At 36.9% G+C, this 23446-nt stretch overlaps 1 protein-coding gene across 3 annotated transcripts in view; it reads left to right on the top strand.

Moving 5' to 3' along the window:
- GLRA3 (glycine receptor alpha 3) overlaps positions 1–23446 on the top strand; it is a 203312-nt gene that overhangs the window by 154427 nt on the left and 25439 nt on the right. For 2 of the 3 annotated variants that reach the window (XM_056114225.1, XM_056114223.1), the window contains exons 8-9: positions 17446–17589; positions 20006–20050. In XM_056114225.1, the coding sequence (XP_055970200.1) occupies positions 17446–17589; positions 20006–20050 (189 nt within the window). The remainder of the gene's footprint in view (positions 1–17445; positions 17590–20005; positions 20051–23446) is intronic. The other variant, XM_056114224.1, reaches the window with a different exon arrangement.

Genomic DNA, 23446 nt, shown 5'->3' with positions numbered 1-23446 from the left:
GCTGCTGAGATAGTACAGCAGCCAGGATGCTTGCCTTGCATTTGGTCAATCCAGGCCAGATCCTATGTGCTCGCCCAAGCACAACTGAGCATATAAAAATAAGTCCATTGTATTATAAGGGAGAAAAACAAGGACAGAGTGTGCCCCACTGAATTTTAAAAGTGTTTGTAATTGTTGGATTATAAATAGTGTATAAAGAGCACATGGGATGAAATCTAGTGTAATGTGGAACGCTTGAGTAAACTCAATATCATCAGAGAAAGAATATCAGAAGTTTAAGATTAAAATTACAAGAATGATGAAAGAGAGAGACAGAGAGACACACAAAGAGAAGCTAGTTGCATGGAATGAAAAGCAAAGCTATGAAGAATGTCAGGCAAGTCTAAATGAAGGAAAATGCATGCATCGTGTTTTCTGACTTCAAATTTTATTATAGTATTGAGGTGATGCCTCAAAGGACTAGAGTACATGTCTTACGTGTGCCATGGCCGAGCTTTATCCCAGGAACTACCTGCCCCCATGAGCAATGCTGGGGTAGCCCTGAAGGGGTGCCAGAACCACTACCCCTGATAACTGAACTTTCAATCCCCATATAGGAATGGGTATTTTCCTACTCCCTCCTCCACCCCACCCACACACACAAACAAAGACTTCTGGAGAATTCTGCCACTAAAACATCTTATGAACTATGCCACAAAGGAATATCAATTAGATAATATGACATGAGAACAAAAACAAAGACTCAGAGCAATGTAATAGAAGAGAGGATCCAGAAAATAAACCCACATATACCTGGGCACTTAATCTACTTTTAGAGTCAAGACCACAGAATGGAGAAAGAAAAGTGTCATCAACAAATAATGTCAGGAAAGGGAGAAAGAGAGAGAAAGAGAGAGAAAGAGAAAAAGAAAGAAAGAAAGAAAGAAAGAAAGAAAGAAAGAAAGAAAGAAAGAAAGAAAAAGGAAGGAAGGAAGGAAGGAAGGAAGGAAGGAAGGAAGGAAGGAAGGAAGGAAGGAAGAAAGAGAGCGAGAGAGGAGGGAGAGAGGGAGGAAGGAAGGAAGGAAGGAAGGAAGGAAGGAAGGAAGGAAGGAAGGAAGGAAGGAAATGAAACCACTTTGTAACACCATATTAAATATAAACCAAAAATTTAAGAAATATAGGTGATATAATTAATAATTTTAGCATTAAAGATGAGCTTAAATATTTAACTCTAAGGCAATAGCAAAGAAAACAAAAGTAAAAATTAAAAAGATGGGATTGAATTAAATTAGAACATTCTTTTATAGCAAAAGATGCTACTAGAAAACAAAACTGCAACCTAACACTTTAGACAAACTATTTGTATAGCATCCTCTGACAATGAACTTATATCCAAAATATAGAAATAAATGACACAATTCAAGCACCAAAAAGTGAGGAACCTGATCAAAATGTGGTTGAAAGATCTATATAATCACTTCTCCAAGGATATACAAGTGGCACACAGATAACTTAAAAACTACTCAATGTCACTCATTATCAGGGATATGCAAATCTAAACCACAGTCATATTTCATACATCTGAGAATGACTATCTAAATGTTGGAAACAGATGAGTTGATGAATATGTGGAGAAAGAAAGGAATCTGTTTCACTCTTACTGGGAATGTAAAATGGTGCCTCTGTGGAAAAGTGTGGTTATTCCTTAAAATCTAATAATCGGAACTATCTAACTACTCTACTCGGAATAACATAAAAACTCTAATTGAAAAGAATATTTGTACCCTTAAAGTTATTTATTCACTATAGCCAAATTGAAATTAATATCAATATATAATCAATAGCAACATTTCAGTTTACTTATCATGTTACTGAGGGAATGCTATTTCAGGTTTTGTAGATCTTAAATCCCAGATCCCACTTTCTCCACATGCCCATTGTTTTGCATTTACTCACTTTGGAATATTGATTCTGTGAATTCCAGCATATATTTCTTTGCCCACAGTTTGATTATGTCCAATATGGAGATCTTGAACTCATAGTGAAATAATTTGAGGTATAGGGTCTGTCTATATTGCCTTCAGCAGCATTGCCACATTAGCTTTGCATATTGCAGCTTCTGATGCTGTATAATCTTATTCCAAGTGTTTTTGGTGGAGTACAGTAGAGTTTAACAGAACCAGCAGTATCTCTAAAGCAATGCTGGGAGGCTATATAGAACTACTGATAAAAAGTAATGAAAATTATGTTGGTTCACTTTTAGATGGGCTGGAGTGATAGCACAGCGGGTAGAGTGTTTGCCTTGCACACGGCTGACCCGGGTTCAATTCTTCAGTCCCTCCAGGAGAGCCTAGCTACTGAGAGTATCCTGCCCACATGGCAGAGCCTGGCAAGCTCCCTGTGGCATATTCAATATGCCAAAAGTAGTAAAAAGCCTCACTATGGAGACATTACTGGTGCCTGCTCAAGCAAATCAATGAACAACAGGAGGACAGTGCTACAGTGCAGTGCTATATGATCAATAGATTACTGGGTACAAAAGTTTCATTGTTTGTACTCAAGAAAATAATCCTAATGAATTTGTGTTTTTGGGAGAAAATGGATGGAATTTGTGGTCCTTATGCTAAGTGACAAAGTGACAAACAATTAGTGGATGGGTTCACTTATATTCACTTATATGTGAATTAGGTAGTGGGGTGGATTTTTCCGGGTTTAATGACAAATATATATATATATATATATATATATATATATATATATATGCTCTCTCTGTATATGCACATATATAGAGAGAGTTAACTAACTTCCTGAAATTCTGTAGTACTATAAACTAAGAAAAAGCTAATACAATAATTATTGAGACAGAACCACTGAATTAATTCTTAAATCTAGTGGCACAAGTAGGGAAACATATATACACTGTAGCACTGTCCTCGTTACTCATCAATTTGTTCTATTTGCTCCAGTGGGCCCAGTAACATTGTGAGACTTGTTGTTACTGTGTTTGGCATATCGCATACATCACATGTAGCTTGCCAGGCTTTGCTGTGCAGGCAAGATACTCTTGGTAGCTTGCCAGGCTCTCCAAGAGGGGCGGAGGAATAGAACCCAGGTCGGCCGTGTCGGTCGCATGCAAGGCAAACACCCTACCTGCTATGCTATCGCTCCAGCCCAGGGGAACATACATAAAAACACTAAGTTTAAAATGAATCTGAAGTGATACAGTTTTGGTATCAGACTAAATTTAAGACAAATACTAAATATGAACCTTTTGAGGTTCATATTGAGTTAACAATGATGTGGAACTTCTTCACCAGCAGAACGAATTTAATCCCAAATAAAGGGTTGAAATTTCCTTCCTAGTGTTTATCTCTCTTTTGAATCCTGTTTGAAGTTATAATTAAAGGTCATACATTTTTTAAAAACAGGAACTTATACGATTAGAGCAAAGTTGTACTAAAGTCACAAAATCCCTATCACAAAACTGCAGAGAAGCAAGATTGATGAATACAATCCAAACTGGAAGTTGAGAAAAAATATCTTAAGTAGCGCCCTTAGTGAACAGCATTTTCTAAAGCGCATTTCCAGCACGATCTAGATTCTACAGATTCCACAGTTTTATCACAGTTATAAATATGAGCTATGCCGTATAGGAGAGATGACAGGAAAGATCCTATAACTGAAGGAGAAGCCAGAAATAACTGGTTGATCATTGAAAATCCCTTGACATTCTTCATTGCACTTTTCCTTAAATCTGATGATTGGAGATATTGGTCATATTTGTCCTTTTGAAAATAATACAGCCATGCTATTATATAAGTCACTAAATATTTCATGCTGAAATAAAAATATCCTTGTGAGAAATGGATATTGGACTCAAAGCATCATTTGTTTACTAGAATTTTGAAGAGCATAATCAGGATGAGTGTGTCAATGGAATCTGCTGCTGTAAGTGGTCCTCCAGGATGAAACTCAAAATTTGTTTTGCTTTGGCACTCTGATTCACTGCCTTTTGATCCACATAAACAATCCACTAGCCAGTTACTCACCAACTTGATTCCACTTCAATACATACTTAGAAAGCATGTGTATTTTCTTTCTTTCTTATGATTTCTCTCTCTCTCTCTCTCACTCACTTGCTTTATGTCTTAAATGAAGCTCAAAGTGATTTGAAAACTTATTATTTCTCCTATAAGCATTGTAGTATGCAAAATTTCAGGAAAATGTTGGACTTAAGTATAATAGAACTTGGATTTTATAAAACTAAAAATTATTATAGATTCAATGTGATTTAAAATAAATCCCTGGGGGCGGGGGCTGTGACATGAGCAAAACAATGTTTATCCTGCTGCAGAGAAAAATTATTTTGCTGTTAAACTTGAGTAGACTAGGAATTCCATAGTTATAATTATTCATCACAATTTACTTGGCAAGTCTTAAGAACTGGGAGAATCTAACAGGATTGACTGACATCAAAAGAAAAGGAAGACCTTCTACTAAAAAACTTATAAACCTAATCAAAAGCAATGCACTGTGTTGTTTGTTAAATCTCTCTCAAATAAAAAATATGCATGGTTTGGGAAAAGAATTATGAAAATACACACTGCTTCCTAGAATATTTTTCTTATTGAAATGACTACATAGGTAAACATGGAATTTTTTAATCTAGACTTCCGGTTTAGTCACTTGTTTGTCTTAAATTTAAGCTAGGTTCTTTCAGAGAGATAGCATCCTGCTTTAGTCCCCAGCACCATATGTGGTCCCCCAATTCTGCCAGAAGTGGTCCCTGGTTGCAGAACAGGTTGTAATTCCTGAGCACAACCAGTTAGAGCACTAAACCAAAGAATTACAGAAATTTAAGCTGTGTCACTTCTAAAATGCCATTTCAGTTTCTGTTTCTAGATACAGAACTTGACTGTAGCTTGAGTTACCATTTATAACAGCACGTCTAACAAATATTTACCCGTGAATGCATTAATGCTTATCTTTCATGAGCTGCAGCTTAGGATAATATAGCTCCTTGCAAATCCTTTTAGTGTTTTTGAGAGGAGCAAGATAAAGGCATATGCCTTTGTAAGTTTTATAGCTGCTGCATTTGGTATCATACTTAAGATACAGCTCACCCAATGTGCTTTTCGAAATTGTTTCTCAATTCTATTAAAAGTTAGCACTTTAATTTAGAATGCACAAGGAGTGAAAGATGATTTTCAGATGTTCTCACTCGTTCATGGACTATAAATAATTAAAGCTAACAAAAAGGCAAGAAACAATAAAGCTACATCCTAGACTTCATGAAATCTACGGTGGTCTCTGGAGGAAAAGTGAGAGTGGGAGGAATTATAGTGGGAAGACATTGGGACGTTGGAGGTGGAAGTAAGGGAAAGAACACTATTGAAGTGTAAACATAAATCCCCAAAGGGACATAATATTTTAAGCCAATAAAAGTATGAAAAATGGTAAAAGTTCTCATGAAAGAAACTTTAGGAAAGATGACCTGAGACATAAGCAACTCATTTATGATACTGAATTGCAATGCTGAATCAAAAAGGCTTTGGTGCAATAGGAACAAATAAATGAATGAGGTGGCCTGAAATAAGTGAAGGAATGGGTGTAAAACGATAGTTAACTGGTAAGGTGCATGCCACACGTTACAGGGTCCCTTCCTTCCTTCCTTCCTTCCTTCCTTCCTTCCTTCCTTCCTTCCTTCCTTCCTTCCTTCCTTCCTTCTTTCTGTCCTTCCATCCCTCCATTCCATCTGTTCTCTCTAACTCACTCTTGCTTGCCTTCCTTCCTCTCTTACATCCTTCCTTCCTTTTTTGTGCATGGGAAGTGATTTTCATGAGCTTCTCCTGACAGTTTTGGGATCATTCCTACAATACTCAGGACACCATGCACTGTCAAGGACCAACCCAAGTTTCCTTTGCGTGTGGCCAGCCCTTTGAGATCTCTCTCTTTGGCCTTCTTTTTATTTATTTATTTTTTGAGATGCTGTTGCCATCAGACAGACTTGTTTTGAGGCCTAAATTTTTCCAAGGCCCCCTGTTTTTTCTCTATGCCATCTGTACGAAATAGCGCTTCAGTGACTTTCCTAAACGTTATTTTTTAGTAGCTCATCACAGTTAATTTGAGTCAACTTTGACATGACACTCCTGAGTGAGGAGACTTGTGACTGAGGCTCAGGGGAAGCTTTATTTTTCATGCTACACGTTAATGAATCCACAACTTCTTTTAATAGACGCCGCAATACCACTTCTGGGACTATATCTTGAGGGTGCAAAAAAACATAGTAGAAACGACATCTGCAACTGTATGTTCTTTGCAGCACTGTTCATAATAGCCAGAACTGGGAAACAACTGAGTGCCTGAGAACAGACCACTGGTTAAAGAAACTTTAGTACATCTATACAATGGAATACTATGTAACTGTTAGGAGAGATGAAGTCATGAAATTTGCTTATAAGTGGATGGACATGGAGAGTATCATGCTAAGTGAAATGAGTCAGAAAGAAAGGGACAGACATAGAATGACTGCACTCTTTGTGAAATATAAAATAACATAATATGAGATTGTCACCTAAGGACAGTAGATACAAGGGCCAGGAATATTGCCCCATAGTTGAAAGTCCATCTCATGAGCTGGGAGGGAAGGCAACTGGAATAGAGAAGGGATCACTAAGACAATGATGGTTGGAGGAATCATTCGGAATGGAAGATGTGTGCTGAAAGTAGATAAAGGACCAAATGTGATAACCTCTCAGTATCTGTATTGCAAAGCATAATGCCCAAAATTAGCACTGTAGCACTGTTCTCCCATTGTTCAATTTGCTCGAGGGGGCACCAGTAACATCTCTATTGTGAGACTTGTTGTTACTGTTTTTGGCATATTGAATACACCATGGTAGCTTGCCAGGCTCTCCTGTGATGGAGGACTACTCTTGGTAGCTTGCCAGGCTCTCCAAGAGGTTTGAAGGAATCAAACCTGGGCTGGCTGCATGCAAGCCCTACCCACTGTGCTATTGCTCCAAAAGAAGAGAGACAATAATGGGGCCATGAAGGCAGGGGGAGGGTTGGAAAAGTGGGGAGTGTGTACTGGGGACATTGGTGGTGGAGAACACACTGGTTGATCATTGTATGATTAAACCTCAAACACTATCTCACGGTGATTGAATTTTAAAAAAAATTATGCAACTAAAAAATGAAAACTAACTAAATAAATAAAGGTCTGAATAGTGCCTTTTGTCAAAGCTGATTCTAAGTTGGGTTTCAGATATTGAGAAACCTTGTCCTCTGGTTCTGCTGCCTGCCAGTCTACTTCCTGCCCCTTCCCAAGCCCTGCAGGGTTGTCACATGTATTCCCCTGATATCAGGCTGACTCTGAGTGTGCTGACTATTGAGTTTGGAGCCTTTTTGCCTTGTCTCTTCTGGAGTTACACATAGAAGGCCCACTGGTGTCCTGCTTTCTCTTGACCATGCTTGCTGACAACATCCCAGTAGAGAGTGGCACCCCATGCAGGTCACAGTGAAGATGACAGTGACGACACTAGTCCAGAGTCACCATTGGATGGAGAGAAGATCAAGAGTGTCCTTTACCAGGGCTGGAGCAATAGCACAGCGGGTAGGGCATTTGCCTTATGCGCAGCCGACCTAGGTTCGATTCCCAGCATCCCATATGGTCCCTCAAGCACCGCCACGAGTAATTCCTGAGTGCATGAACCAGGAGTAACTCCTGTGCATCACCGGGTGTGACCCAAAAAGCAAAAAAAAAAAAAAAAAAAAAAAAAAAAGAGTGTCCTTAACAAGTTCAAATGGAGGAGACTCTGTAACAGGGCCCAGATAAATATGTACTTCCTTGTACTGTAGCAGGGGTTGGTGTAGAAAAATGTGTACTGGGGCCGCAACAATAGTACAGTGGGGAGGGCATTTGCCTTGCACACAGCTGACACAGGTTCAATCCCCGGCATCCCATATGGTCCTCCAAGCACCTCTAGAAGTTATTCCTGAGTGAAGAGCAGGAAGTAACCCATTAACATCACCAGGTGTGACCCAAAATTTCCAAATAGAAAAATTTTTTTTAAAAAAGGAAAAATTTCTGCTGAGGGAAATTCTCTTAACATGACTATTTCTCAGGGCCAAAATCACTTGATTAAAATTTTTATAACAACGACTCATAATAATAATAAAGCCACTTATGTACATATACACATATATGTAGATATGTATATATATAAAATTTGGGACACAAGAGGCTGGATTTCTTTATTTCTCAAGTAGAACATTTCAAAGTAGATAGAATATATAATATTATGAGAATAATATGATTTTAGAGGGTTACAGAAAACAGGATGTTTATATTCTTATTCAACATTATGCAAACTTATTTTTCATGTGGAAAAAAGATGTGGCCCTTCAGTACCACAGTTCTGTGTACTGAAAAGACAATTTATCAAGCTGATTTTCCTAGATTCTCAGCACATAAAAAGTATGCCATGGACATGCTATCACAGGAACACTTCATTATGTTTAAGTGAAAGAATATTGATTAGTAGAAAGTGAATTGACAGATTTCAGCTGAGAATTGACAAGTATATAGGGTCTTGAGATATATGTTTTTAAATATTAATTTCCTTCTTCAGTGTCAAAAAATTTTTTTAAGACTTTTCTATATATATAACATATATCTATATATATCTATCTCTCTATATATATATGGGCTGGAGCAATAGCGTAGCAGGTAGGGCATTTACCTTGCACGTGGCTGACCTGGGTTTGATTCCTCCACCCCTCTCGGAGAGTCCGGCAAACTACTGAGAATATCTCTCCTGCATGGCAGAGCCTGGCAAGCTCCCTGTGACGTATTCAATATTCCAAAAACAGTAACAACAAGTTTCACAATTTGTTGTGAGACATTACTGGTGCCCATTTGAGCAAATCAATGAGCAACAGGAGGACAATGCTACAGTGCTACATGTATATATATGTAAAGACTATATATGCATAAATGTATATACATATAATATCATAGAATATAATATATTAATATATAATAATGACATATATGTGTATACATGCGTATACATATATGTGAATATATACATATATGTGACTATGTGTATGTGTGCATATATACGTACATATGTATATATACATATACATACACATGCAGATATTCCTCTTTGCTGTGCTAAAAGTTATTCATTTATGGTGGAAGCTTGTAAGTAAGTAATAAGTAACAAAAAATTGTGATTAAATTTATGGACTCTGGAACCACATTGGTTATATCAATTCCCAGCTTTGCTACTAGGTAAATGTGATAGTTTAGGTTGCTGTAGCACAATATTTAGACTGAGTGACAGAAGCAACAGACACTTTTCTCACAGTTGTAGAGGGGAGGAAGGTGGAAATGCTGATACATTCGGTATCTGGCAAAACTCTACTTCCTGGTTCAGGTTCATCTAAGGCGATTTTCTAATGGCAAAGGACAAGGGAGCTCTCTGCGCTTATTTTTATCATGATACTTTTCCATGTACCTCACATCCTAGTAGCATCCTTTGAGAGTTAGATTCCAGTGTCTGCATTTTGGAGAAATATGTTTGTTTATTATCAATAACTTTGTGAGCATAAGTTAGTAATTTACTATGCTTCAGTCTTTATCTTAGCAATGGGAATAATTTTATCAGTGGTGGAGAGGAATAAAAAAAATCATTCTTGTAGTGAACAACTAAGAACTCAATGCAAGAGCACTGTAAGTGACATTTCCTGGCATGTTAAATATTTCAAGTATAGCCTTATAGTTTCTGGCCCATTATTAGCACCCTCATGGTTTAATGCACTTAACTTTTTCTGAGAGACCATAATATAAAGAGCACTGTGGCAGCTCCTAGCAATACAAAGAAGACTAAGATGCAAACCATGTATTATCTCATGGAAAAAGAGGGAATACATTTGGTTTAGTAGATCAGCATCAATCAGATGAATATTTGATGCTTACTAACAACACAAACTTTGTTAACATCCCAGCATAGATATTTCAGGATAGATCCATTAAAATCCTCAAGATCATACTATATACAATTCATTTCTCTCTAGTTAAAGTTTTCAAACAATAGAAAACACAGGGGGACTGGAGAATAAAGTCACTTTTGGAAGGAGGGGTTTTTAAGTCATGCTGGGAAACTGCCCCCTCAGAAAGGCCTGATAGATAGCAAAACTAAATGGGAACAGGTGGCAGGAGCTAAGGACCTTGAGGAAGGCAGAGAAAGGCGATCAAAAAGGCTGTCTGGGTCTTGGGCATTGTGAGAGTTCTCTAAGCATGTGGCATTTAATCTAAGACCTAGGTGAAACTCAATTACTCTTTGTTTTGTTTTTGTAAAGAATGTTCTGGGCAGAAGCAACAAGTAGTACAAAGCTGCTGAGGCAGGATAGAACTTGTCAACTGCATTTAGTTTCCAGGAAATGAAAGAGAGAAAGCAGAGTCAGAGAATAATGAGAACAGTCCTAAGACAGTGACAGACAAATCCTCAAAGATACCTTTGAGACATCTTCATCTTACTTCTCCCATGGTTCCCTGTATTTCCTCTTTTTATTACCTGTTTTGACTTCTTTATTGTACTTCTGTTAACTTACCCTTACTGATGTGATGCTGTTTCACTGTTTCCCCTAACTTGAATTTAAAGCTTCTTTATAAATATATCTTGTCTATCTTACTCATTTAAGAGACTATAAGAATAGAACCTACTTATATCAGTAACGTGTAGTAAATGTTTAAGGGGGAAAAACTAAACAGAGGCATGTGATTAGAGAGGTAAGATGAAAGTCAACAACCAAGAGCTTTCAATCCCAATAACACATAGCTGGGCCTTTAATGAAAATGAAGTGGAGACTTTAGCGTAAAAAAAGACAAAATTTGCATTAACAAAGGCACTAATTTTGGGCTAGAGAGTTAGTACCAACAGATAGGGCATTTTTTTGGCATGCAGATGACCTGGGTTCAGTCCCTAGCATCCCATAAGATCCCCCAAGCCCGCCCCGCCCCCCCCCCCCCCCCCCCAGTAATCCTGAGTGCCAAGTCAGGAGTAAACACTGAGCATTACCAGGTGTGGCTCAGAACAAAACAAGAAAGAAAGAAAGAAAGAAAGAAAGAAAGAAAGAAAGAAAGAAAGAAAGAAAGAAAGAAAGAAAGAAAGAAAGAAAGAGAGAGAAAGAAAGAAAGAGAGAGAAAGAGAGAAAGAGAAAGAGAGAAAGAGAGAAAGAAAGAAAGAAAGAAAGAAAGAAAGAAAGAAAGAAAGAAGAAAGAAAGGTTACTAATTTTGAAATTAAAAATCAATTATAATTTTTTAGAGATTCTTTGTCTTGTGGTAAGCATGATTCTATTCCCAGCACCATGTAACCCCTCAAGCACATTGGGAGCAGCCTCTAAGCACAGGTCTCAAAATAGCCCCAAACCCCATGAGGTGTATAGCCCTCTCCCTAGGAAACTAATTTAGACAAGCTTGAAGGACAGCACATCAGATTATTGTATTTTACATCCATGTGTTAGTGTTGGAGGGGACAGAAAGTGATAAGTTTAAGAAAGTAAACTTGACAGGTCAACTGAGAGGAGAGAATGAGGGGGACTTCTAGACTTGGGGTGGGAGGGGAAAGGGAGGGGGATGAACATTCCAAAATAAAGCTTTTAAGTTGGGAAGGAAAAGAGAGTCATGTTTGTTTGTTGTTGACCAGGCAAAACTTGGGTCGACCTATTCATGGTTTCTTTTTAGGCCAGATCAAGTTTGAGGTGCCTGAGACATCCAAAAGATGCTGCCAGATAAGAACCTAATAGAAATTAAAGTGGGGGCGGGGGGACAGTGTCCAGTGTTAAAATGGAGGTTTTGAGGACATCTAAACAAAAGGGACGTGTGATCTATGATCACAGGGTCAGGTCGCAGGTGAGAAGAAAAGTTGCAGAGTGAGTAGAAGAGGACCCAGATTGTATCCTTCAGGGGCTCAGGAAGAGCACTGTAGCACTGTCCTACCATTGTTCATAGATTTGCTCGAGGGGAGACTAGTAATATCTCCATTGTGAGACTTGTTGTTACTGTTTTTGGCATATTGAAGATGTCACAGGTAACTTGCCAGGCTTTGTCAGGCGGGTTGAATACTCTCAGTAGCTTGCCGGAATCTCCAAGAGGAGCGGAGAAATCGATCCTGGGTCGACTGTGTGCAAGGCAAACACCCTACCCGCTATGCTATCTCTCCGGCCCAGGAAGAGTACAGGTGGGCAAAACTGGGTGGGCAGAACAGGACAGAAATCAGAGAAAAGGCTTCAGGAGCCAGAGAAAAAGAAGGTATCAATGAATGGAGGAAGCAGTCTCCTTCTTTGATGAGGTTCTCAGTTCAAAGGCCCCTCTGGACAAGGGACTTAATTAGTAAACTTTCAGTCATTATTCTTGCACAATGTTGTACTCAAAGAAAAATATTAAAGAGCAATTACTGGTTAATTGAGATTATGGCACAATCAGCACCATGAAGCTGGGCTACTGGCAAAGAATTAGGGATAGATTAGACTGCAGTGAGGCTCCCCAAAAGATTGCAACTACATAGAACAGAAAGGAGATAAATGTGAATCACTTGAGAGCATGGTGTATGTCTAGGTGTCATAAGGTTGTTGGAGTAACAATAGTTTTTATTAATTTTTGTTTGTGATGTTAGTTGTTTTAATGGTGTCAGTTTGTGGTTTTGTTTGTGGTCTGGCGCGATAGCACAGCGGGTAGGGCATTTGCCTTGCACGCGGCAGACCTGGGTTCGATTCCTCCATCCCTTTTAGAAAGCCCAGCAGGCTACCGAGAGTATCGTGCCCGTACGGCAGAGCCTGGCAAGCTCCCCATGGTGTATTCAATATGCCAAAAACAGTAGCAACAATTCTCACAATGGAGATGTTACTAGTGCCTGCTTGAGCAAACTGATGAACAACGGGAGGACACTACTACAGTGCTACAGTGGTATTAGTTGGCAGGGAAATACCGGTGGTGATCAGAGGTCACTTTTGGTAGTCTTAGGGGTCCTATTTATTGCTAGGGATAAAACCAGGATTAACTTCAAGAAAAACATCTGAACCCTTGGACTTTTCCTGGCCCCAAAATTGTTGTTTCTGTTTTAAAGTTATTAGCGCTTGATTTTTTTACCTTCCCTGGTTCTCTTTGTATGGAATTTGAAGGAAGGAGGAGAGAAAGAGTTGAACTTGGCCACCAGGATCAGAGGAGGAAAGGCAATTAGTCTTTCAATGCCCAATTTATGGAAGTTGCACACCGTGAGTGAATTCCAGCAGGCACAGATGCTGTTTGCCTATGTCTGTGGTCATTCTAAAGACTTCTTGGATTAATTTGGAAATGAAATTTCTGATTTTTGCAAAGAGTCTCTCTGTTATTATGTCATAATAGTATATATATATATATATTATATACAGGTACATATATAATATATATATCTATATCTTGAGTCCATTGGAAGCAGCAGGGAATCGTCTCATTTTATTAAAAAAATAACTCCAAAGCAAAGTATAACAGAATGAATTCATTTATTCATCATTATTCATCATGAAATTAATCTCTACATGAATCATCAAGTAAGATTTACTGTTCCCAAGATTTTAACATTTTGCACTTTCATTTATCTCTCCATTCACTCAATAAATATGTGCATATGTGCCAAACATTATAATTGTGGTGAATAAGAACTGAATAAGAGCTGCTTTATGCCCTTAAAAGAGTTCACAGTCTAAAATGAAATAAAACAAGAAATAAGCAACAAAACACACCATGTTTGGGTAAACTCAGCTGCTGTAGAATTCTAAACCAGACTTGGGCAAACTCTAGACTGAAACTTGATGAACCAATTGAAAAACTTAGAGAGAAGTGTTTGCTTGCCTTATGTACTGTTCTTTCTACTAGAACTTTCCCGTAGTACTAACCCTTTTCTTTTAAACTACAATCTAAATTTGGGTAGGATTTCTATAGATTAAACATAACTAACTTCACTATTAAGAAAGAAAAGACAGACAAACTATAGAAGATATAAACAGAATCAAAACAATAGCATTATCTGGCTGGGGAGCTGTTACAGGTAGGTGGGATGGGTGGGGTGAGAGGACTGATATTGAGTTTTCTTGGTAAATACTTAAACCAAGAAGAAATCACCGAGTTACCAGACCTGAAAGTAGGTTAAAGGCAAAAAGATGACATCGCTTTAAGATGCAGATACTGGGCTTTTCAGTGTTGGAGAAAAATGAAGCACTACCCCTCAAAAAAAGGAGAAGTTTCAAGAGAATCTAAATGTCCTGGTGAGAATAAAAGCATCAATAATTCTAGGTTTTTCCTTTGACAATGTCCCAGCAACAGACAACCAGGTGGGGCTGTATGGGAAAACCCTACTCTAAAACCACTTTGCATGAGGACTCATTGTCTACCTTGGCGATTCCCCTGCATCTGAATTTGTTATGTGTAGTTCTTATCTTTGTCTTTATGGCACATCCTCTGTCTTGACGATTTGCCTTAGTCTCAATCTGTTGTGTGCGTTATCAGTGATTTACTCTCTAGAGAAATCCATTTTCTTTCTGGGACACTGGTCACTCTCTTCCTCTCTCTCTCTTTCTCTCTCTCTCTCTCTCTCTCTCTCTCTCTCTCTCTCTCTCTCTCTCTCTCTCATATTCCGCTAAGCTTTTTGAAGTAAAGCTACTTTACTTCACTAAAAAATAAAAAATACAATATTTACAAGATGGAAGTTCCAATCATTAAGAATAGTGAAGTATGGCTTTCTGTTAGGCATTCTGCTCTGTTGGTCTACATCTTCTTGGAGAAGGGCCTTTTGATGTCTACAAGGAAAGAAACTTCTAGGCATGGTCTATGTCCTAGGGGGGAAAAATGAAAGAACAATTATTTCTAAATGAATCCTGCGGTATTGAAATATAGTTAGAGATAATTGTAAATTTATTTTAAATATATAGAAATTAAGGTTATAGAAATTAAATATAAAAAGGAAGTTTTATATAAAAATCATTAGACTATTATGTAAATTGTATACTGGTAAATTTATTTTAAATATAAATAAATGAAGGCACTTTAAATATAAAAAGAAATTTTTGTATAAAAATGATTAGACTATTATATAAATTATATACTGTGCATAACATAGGTTATAAAAAGTAATTAATGTACATGTAATCATTAGCTCTAAGATGCCTAAACGCAGTGACACCCAGAACTAAGGATACACCCAATGTCCATATCTGGGTTTCTAAATCCCATTCTTCTACAAAAGAGAAAACATAGTTCTACAGTTGGAGAAAATCTAAACAGAGACATAGTACTCCCACATAGACTACCTTGTATCAAGTAGTACAAAAGTATCTAAATTACCAAAAAGATTTTCTAGATGCAAATGTGGACTAACTTCTAAGGATTTGTATTGCTTGTATCACTTGTCATCCCGTTGTTCATTGATTTGCTCTAGCAGACGCCAGTAATGTCTCTATTCATCCCTGTCGCATGCTAGTATAGCCCAGTGGTGTCTGCTTGCTCCAGGAACACGAAGAGCATCAAAGTGTTCATTCAGGGTCTTGACGAAGAAGTCCAACCATCTCATAGGTGGGCGGCCAGGCGTTTTTTTGACGTCTCCTGGAATCCAGTTGGTAATGACTCTAGTCCAGTGGTCATCTCCAAATCCCACAAATCGAATTACATGTCCAGCCCATCTGATTTTCGACACCTTGGCAAACGAGGCAGCATCCCTGATCCTCAATTGTCGATGGAGGTGGGAACTCTGGATTCTTTCCCTAGGAATCTGCATGCTGACAAACATGCACCTGCCTGCATCTCTGGGCAGCACCTGTTGGTTCACTCTTTGTTGGTTGGCACTATTGCCACTCCCCACCACAATGAGGTGGTGAACCATCAAGAAGTAGGGATTTTACCATCACAAAATAAATAGTATGTGCATCAAAAGAAATAATCATGATAAATATTATCAATTAATGTAAACTTTTATTCATTGTATGACTGAAACATTAATATAAATAAGCAACGAAATAAATATAAGACATTAAAATTTCCTTATTTTAGAATATTAACAAATTAAGGTAGAATGAGGGAATTAGAAAAATTACCATATAGGAATCATCATAGTAATAATGACTCAAGCAAGAACCATCAATGTCCAGAGGGGAAAATTGAGAGTAAATAGATACTTATGTAGTTCTAGAACATCCCCACATAAGGGAAAAGCAATAACTTTATTGTACAGAGGTCTAGGGAATACAATTTTAATCAAATGATCAACATTGGGTTGCCTCCTAGAGGAAACACTGATAAAGAAGGTATCACTGTTCTTCTGAAAAACTCAGAATCATAGGAAGGAAAGTGCCTGCTGTGGAGACAGGTAGGGGTGGGGGTGGAGTGGGGAGGTGAGTGGCAGGAGGGATACTGGGGACATTGGTGATAGAAAATGTACACTGGTGAAGAGATGGGTGTTGGAACATTGTATGACTGAAACTCTGTCATGAACAGCTTTGTAACTGTGTATTTCATAGTGATTCATTTTTTTAAAAAAATTCTCATAATCAGAGTCTAAAATAATAGAACATAATGTATCTGTGCTCATTCAAATTATCAAGGTCACAAAAGGTGAGGACAGGCCAAGCAACCATTTCATAGCCAAAATGAATAGATCTGATGACAAAGTCAACACCTGGCTAAATATCAAGTCTGGATTGAAAACAGAACTTGATTAAGAAATTTTATGCGATGGGAATGGAGGTGTGAGGATTAGATCATATTTTCTCTGTTAGTTTCCTGATTTTATTAGATATACCAGCATAGAGAAGACAATCTTTTAAGTATATTTTAAAGAAATCATACATAAGTATTTTGAAGTATTTTGAAGTGGACTATTATGTCTAAAAATTAAATTCAGGGAGAAGAACATATAGAGATGGGTGGAGGAGAGACCAAACATAAGAAATAATGATAGGGAAAGAAACACATATAAGTGCAATAGCTGGGAAACTTGGGAGTTCTTTTAACTGCCCTTACAAAGTATCTATAAGATTAGACTTACTTGAAAACAAAAAAAAGTTCAATAAAAAATGAAGCCAAAAGTCAATAAGATTATCAATATTTCAATGTTACTTTATACTTGTTCAAGCAGTACATTATATTGAAGATAAAATTGCATTTAATCTCAATATTTCTTCTATGTCTGGGTTACTGCCCCATTGGAGAAAAAGAGCAAAAACACACAGGTTTTAATTTCTAGTTTATAAAATTTGTAAAATGAATTTCTGAGAAGTTACAAGTAAGAAAAATGTGGTGTCAGTCCTTTTTCTTTCGCAATGTGGTGTATAATGGTGTAATTTATAATCAGATGTTCTGTTTTATTTCTAGTGAAAGTAATGCTACAAGTCAGATTGTTCCCTGTCTCTTTCTGTCTCTCCTCTAGGTTTCTTATGTCAAAGCTATTGACATTTGGATGGCAGTATGCCTCCTTTTCGTGTTTTCAGCACTTCTGGAATATGCAGCTGTCAATTTTGTTTCAAGACAACATAAAGAACTTCTGAGATTTCGACGAAAGAGAAAGAATAAAGTAAGTAATTAAATGCACTTGTTTCACTGGGATGCCAAATTTTCACGGGGACATGAATTTGCTGTATTTCATAGAGTATACAGGGTTAAAGTGGAGACGGGATAGTACATGATAAAATATTCCTTTGACTTTTGTCTGATTGAAGCTACAATTGCCAAAAACGGTTTGAGGATGAAAGTGATAGCACCCATCTATTTAACTTTGCACATTGTAGGTGGTGATACCAGAGCTTTATCAACTTCTTTCCTATTGCTTCCTGGAAGGATGTCATTGACTTTGCTGCAATGAGCAAAATATATCCCTTCTTACTTGCAGTTTCACAATGTTTTGATTATTTTAACTGACATCAATCATCAGATGTAACTCTTAAAGTTACGCCTTTTGGGGATGCAAGTTTGTTTCCATCAAATATTACATATTCCTTAATACTATGGAGAAATGCATTAGTATTCATGGAAGAAAGACAGTGTGGTCTCTTTGGGGACATACGTTTATGTTCAGTATGTCTTCTGAGTCCCCAGGAGCAACACAGTGATAGGATATTTTTGCCACATTTTCGCCTGATAGATGGTCCCTGGATAAAATTTTGTTGATAACATCATAGGGAGAACATTGCAAGTTGTGGAATTACCCTCCTAATTGGATTTGAATATACAGAATAAGGTTATTCCTCTTTATGAAGATTCAATGTTGTTTATCTTTACTATTTTTATAAGGGCATTTCCACTTTCTAGAATTAATTTAGTCATTTAAGTGTAAATGTGCCATTGCTTTTTTAAAAATAAATGTACTCTTAAGAAACCAAAAATACAGAAAAGTTTATACAACAGAAGCTGTGGCCAGGTTCCAACATATTGGAATACTTCAGCCAAAATATTCACAAATATTAAAAATAGCAGTCTCATATAGTGTGTATTTTTAAGAATTTTTATAGGATTTGATTTTTTAAAGATATTTTATGTTTTCTGAATTGCTTATTGCAATTTATAACATCCATAAGGCATTTTTAAAGTACTATGGAGTGATAGCACAGCTGTAGGGCGTTTGCCTTGCGCGTGGTCGACCTGGCTGACCCAGGTTCGATTCCTCTGCCCCTCTTGGAGAGCCTAGCAAGCTACTAAGAGTATCTCGCTCGCCCACACGGCAAAGCCTGGCAAGCTACCTATGACGTATTCGATATGCCAAGCACAGTAATAAGAAGTCTCACAATGGAGACATTACTGGGCCCGCTCGAGCAAATCGATGAACAATGGGAGGGCAGTGCTACAGTGCATGCTATGATCTCAAAATTAAGCCTTTTTACTAATAAACATATTCTAAAGCTCTAACTTATTCACCCACGTCTAGTTGACTGATTACTCATCAATATTATTATCTGCTAATACCCAAATTCACTGTAGCATGGAAAGAACATTAACTTTCTGATCCATTGGGTAATACATTAAACCAAAAACAAAGTTAGTGCTTGCACTTAATTTTTTAAGTAGAATAAAGGCATAAATCATACAATGTAACTCTGAATGAAAATATTAACTCTAACACTTCTATGCCACCCTGTCCACCCCACTCCATTCCATTTTCTTATGCTTTTTATCCTTCCTTAAGCTCCTTTAGCTTCTTCCTCCCTCCCTACTGCCTACAAGTTTCCTTTATCTGTCATGACACCTGGCACTGGCTGAAACATTATCAAGAATAAAATACTTCCTTCACTGAGTTGAAGTTCTTTTATTCCGTACCTGTTAGAACTGATAACGGTCATTTTTCCTTTTAAATATCAATCATCAGAAATAAGGTTATACTCATTTATGCCTCTCATTGAAGTTTATATTTTTTTAACTTTTAATTACCTTCTCCTCTTTTCTACACTTTTTAGAAGTATAAAATCTAGAAATGAGTATATTCAGAAAACATCCAAATGAAGTCTAGTTTCAGACAATTTTTATTGCTACCATACATTTCAACAGAGAAAGCAATAAACTATGTTTTAGATGTTCAATTCTGGTTTTCTAAAAGCATCCTTACCTAGCAATTCTTAACCAAATGTATCAGAAGGATACAAATATTGGATTTCTCTTTTTTCTTTAGCTCTCAGAAAAACAGGAAGATTAATTTTCTTAGGGATAAGCATTCTAGAATTATACAGAAATGCAAAGGTAATATCACTTATTCTTTACTAATTCCTAATTGAATTACTCAGGGAGAAAATAGTGCAATTAAGATTTAGTGTAGGAAAACCCACGTTTTTATTCTATACTTTGGGATGGATACCTTGCATATGTGAGAAAATAATTAATTGATTCATATGTATGTTAAAATGATATGTACAGTGAAAACCTATTGTGCATTTGTAGTTAATCATAAATGATTTGATTCTCTGGTTTCTCAATCCATCTTGATTCACATTACTTTCCCACAGACAGAAGCTTTTGCATTGGAGAAGTTTTACCGTTTCTCAGACACGGTAACTTTACTTTCTTAACTCTAAATGGAGGAATGTGGTCATTAGTAAAAAGGCAGACGGCATATTCTGCACTCAGGCAGTGTTTGGTGGGGAAACAGCCTTTTGCATATTTAAAGCCAAGACATGCTAATATCTCTTCAGTCCAGAAGGAAAAATGTTTTCTAAATTGCCTTATGATCTACCTCACTTCCTGAAAGCATATTTATATTCTTACCTGGCATCTGACTGGTCAGGCTAATTGACCAGTTGAAATATTTAAAAAAAAAATATGTGTTGAACAGAAACATTGCATACACCTTATCATGATTTCCATGTAAGAATTAATCATGTGTTTTGACAAAAGTAGTTTCAAAAGAGATTGGAAGTGTTGTTATGTGAACAGGTCCTAAAAATAGTCTCAGTTGCCAGAAAACAAAGATCTAAAAGTAAAATAATAAATAAGTGCATTTGTCAAATATAAGTATCTTTAGAATCTATCCTTAATATTTGTTGAGATAGTGAATAGTTTTGATTTTCATAGTGACATCCTCAGAAATGGGTGGAAGAATTAGCATGACTTGGCTTGAAAAGAAATCACAAAACTCCAGTCCAGTTATAATGGCCAAATATTTAGAAACATTGTCTAAAGTAAAGTATTAGTGGCTTTACTTGGAGACTCATAATAAGTATGCAGTGATTTGGATTTATATTTACCCAGCCACATGTGGGAAATCATGTATGAATTATCTAATCTATTAAATAAAGTTGTTGGGATAAGGTGTGTTAAAAAGTTTTTCCCCAGATAATTGAAGGTGCCACAGTGCTAACTTTGCATGCCAGAGCCCTGGGCTCAATTCTACTTACGTTATGACCTTGAATAAACCCCCTAGCACAGTGCAGGGTACAAACACCACCAGGTGTAGCCTCCAAACCAATTAATTAATTAATTATCTTTCCACATTGTTCACATAGGACCTTGGTTAAAAACAGACCAAGGGACCAGAGAGTATATTTTGCAGGTTAATCACATGTTCTGTATGCTAGAGGTTTGGATCACATCTCTGGTACCAATGTGACAGACACCTAAGCATAGAGTCAGGAATAAGATCCCAAGCACAACTAGGTATGACTTCCCCAAACAAAGCAAACAATGAATAGACATGATATTACATAGGTAAGAGACAAGTTAGATAAATATTGGAAAAATCTAAATTTTATAACACTTAGACCTTGTATTATTTTAAATATTTATAACTATAATGCAGTATATAATCACTCAATTATTTTTCTTTGCAAATAAAATTACACATTTCCCCCACTATAGTCATTTCTTCATTTATAATCCCTGACGAAAAATGTCACATGCTCCAACTCATTTACTTTGATTATGATTAGTGTTCTTTGAAAAATACCTAATTACACTGAATCTGTGTGATCCCATAGAGCTGCTTCTCTGAATATGTATTTAAACTTCCATTAACCTATGTTTATGCTTATAGAAGCTTTCGTAGGAACCATCCTTTTCTGTTTTGTTTTGTTTGGGAGCCATACCCAGCAGTGCTCAGGGCTTACTCCTGATTTGCACTCAGGGATCACTCCTGGTAGCCTCGGAACCATATAGGATGCCGAGGATCAATCAATCCCGAGTTTGTTGATGCAAGGCAAACACCCTTCCTGCTGTACTGTGGCTCCAGCCCCAGGAAAGATACATATTTTATTGAATACTGCTTTAAAAAGTAAAGCCAACAAGACTCTGCTGAAAAATCAGATTTATCTCTGCAGTAGTCGGTAGTACTTATTTTTTAAAAAATTTATATAAATATATTCATTAGGAATTGTGCACCTCCATTTATTTGTATAAGATTCTAATCCTGATACAAATTTTGAGTTGATCATTTTCACTTTTTGAGAATAATTTGTCGCAATATTATAACCCTCTGGGCAGGCCAAAGTAATTATTATTTCAAAATAAGCCTGTTATTCTTAAGAAGTCATCTGAAAAACTAAATCTTTAAATCAACATAATCAAAGTAAATCTAAATATTGACCCAAAGCCTTTTACTTTCATGAATATTGGTTTATCCGAGATTTGTTTTAACACTCAAATTTGACAGACTAGGCAGTATAAATAAAATAGCTTCATGATAGAAAGTTGGTATCAACAAAAGACCTGACACAGATGTAAATATTATTCTTGGGAAAGTTTTGATGTTATTAATCATGGCATAGACACTGTGGCAATCTTTGGAAACTTCCTCTTTCTTCTTTTAAGAGAGCATTAATTTTTGTCCTATTGTGAATGAATACAAGTTTTCTCTGATGTCCAAGTTTCCCCCCCTTACACTGCCATAGCTTGCTCAGTGCTAGTTCCTCACCTAGATGCTTCTCCCCAATGCTGTATATGTGTGGGTGTATGCATGAGATGAAAGAGATATATTATAAATTGCTCTTCCCATGTATGATATCATGAATTTTTTCCTGGAGAGTTAGAAATACTTGCACAAACATTTTTAAACAGATGCGACTGAGAGTTGTGGATGAGATGGGATTGCTTTAATGCATTTTCATGCGGCTTCTTTGGCATTGCTATGTAATGATGAAGTGATTTGCTGAGAGAAAAAAGTATCGAACTACTTCTACCTGTAACTTCGTGCTTACTTTTATATAGTAATTATTATTTATGAACATAAGCTGAATAAGAATGGACCAGTGGTCTAGGTTTAAGACTTAATGTGCAAATTTTCACTTTGTTGAGCTCACTGGTTATCTTTTCTTAAAGATACCATGGACTGCATTTTTAATGGTCTGTACAAAACATAATTATTTAACTTGTTCATATGTTTATATGCTGCCCTACCTCAAAAATCAAAGTGAAGATAACTTCCAAGAATAGCAAATAATGATATTTCCCGAGTTCGATTCCTCCGCCCCTCTCGGAGAGCCCGGCAAGCTACCGAGAGTATTCGATATGCCAGACACAGTAACAACAAAGTCTCCAATGGAGACGTTACTGGGCCCGCTCGAGCAAATCGACGATCAACGGGAGGGCCTTTACCTTTACCTTTACCTGCACTACATCTTTTGTTAACTCTATGGCCTTAGGACAAATACAAACATATCTATCTTTCATTTTGGCTCACATGATGTGGCTATCCTAGTTGAAAATTCTGTGGCATCCACACACACTACGTTATTTAATTAAGTTTCCAATCTCTCTGTCAGTTTATATGATGCTATGAAGTATACTATATTTTTCAATGGCTAAATGCTTCCTGAAGTTTTCTTTGATACACACCTAAAGAAATATATTTCCCAATAATTTCATGTTAAATTCAGTTTGATTGTTCTGATCTAAAAGGGGTTAGAAAATCATATCCCCTAGAGTAAAACAAAAATTTTAAAAATGTATTTTCTACA

This window comes from Sorex fumeus, unplaced genomic scaffold, assembly GCF_029834395.1.
Source record: "Sorex fumeus unplaced genomic scaffold, SorFum_2.1 ptg000024l, whole genome shotgun sequence".
NCBI lineage: Eukaryota > Metazoa > Chordata > Mammalia > Eulipotyphla > Soricidae > Sorex > Sorex fumeus.
Note: the sequence above shows the minus strand (reverse complement) of the source record. Positions and strands in the feature narration are given on the sequence as shown.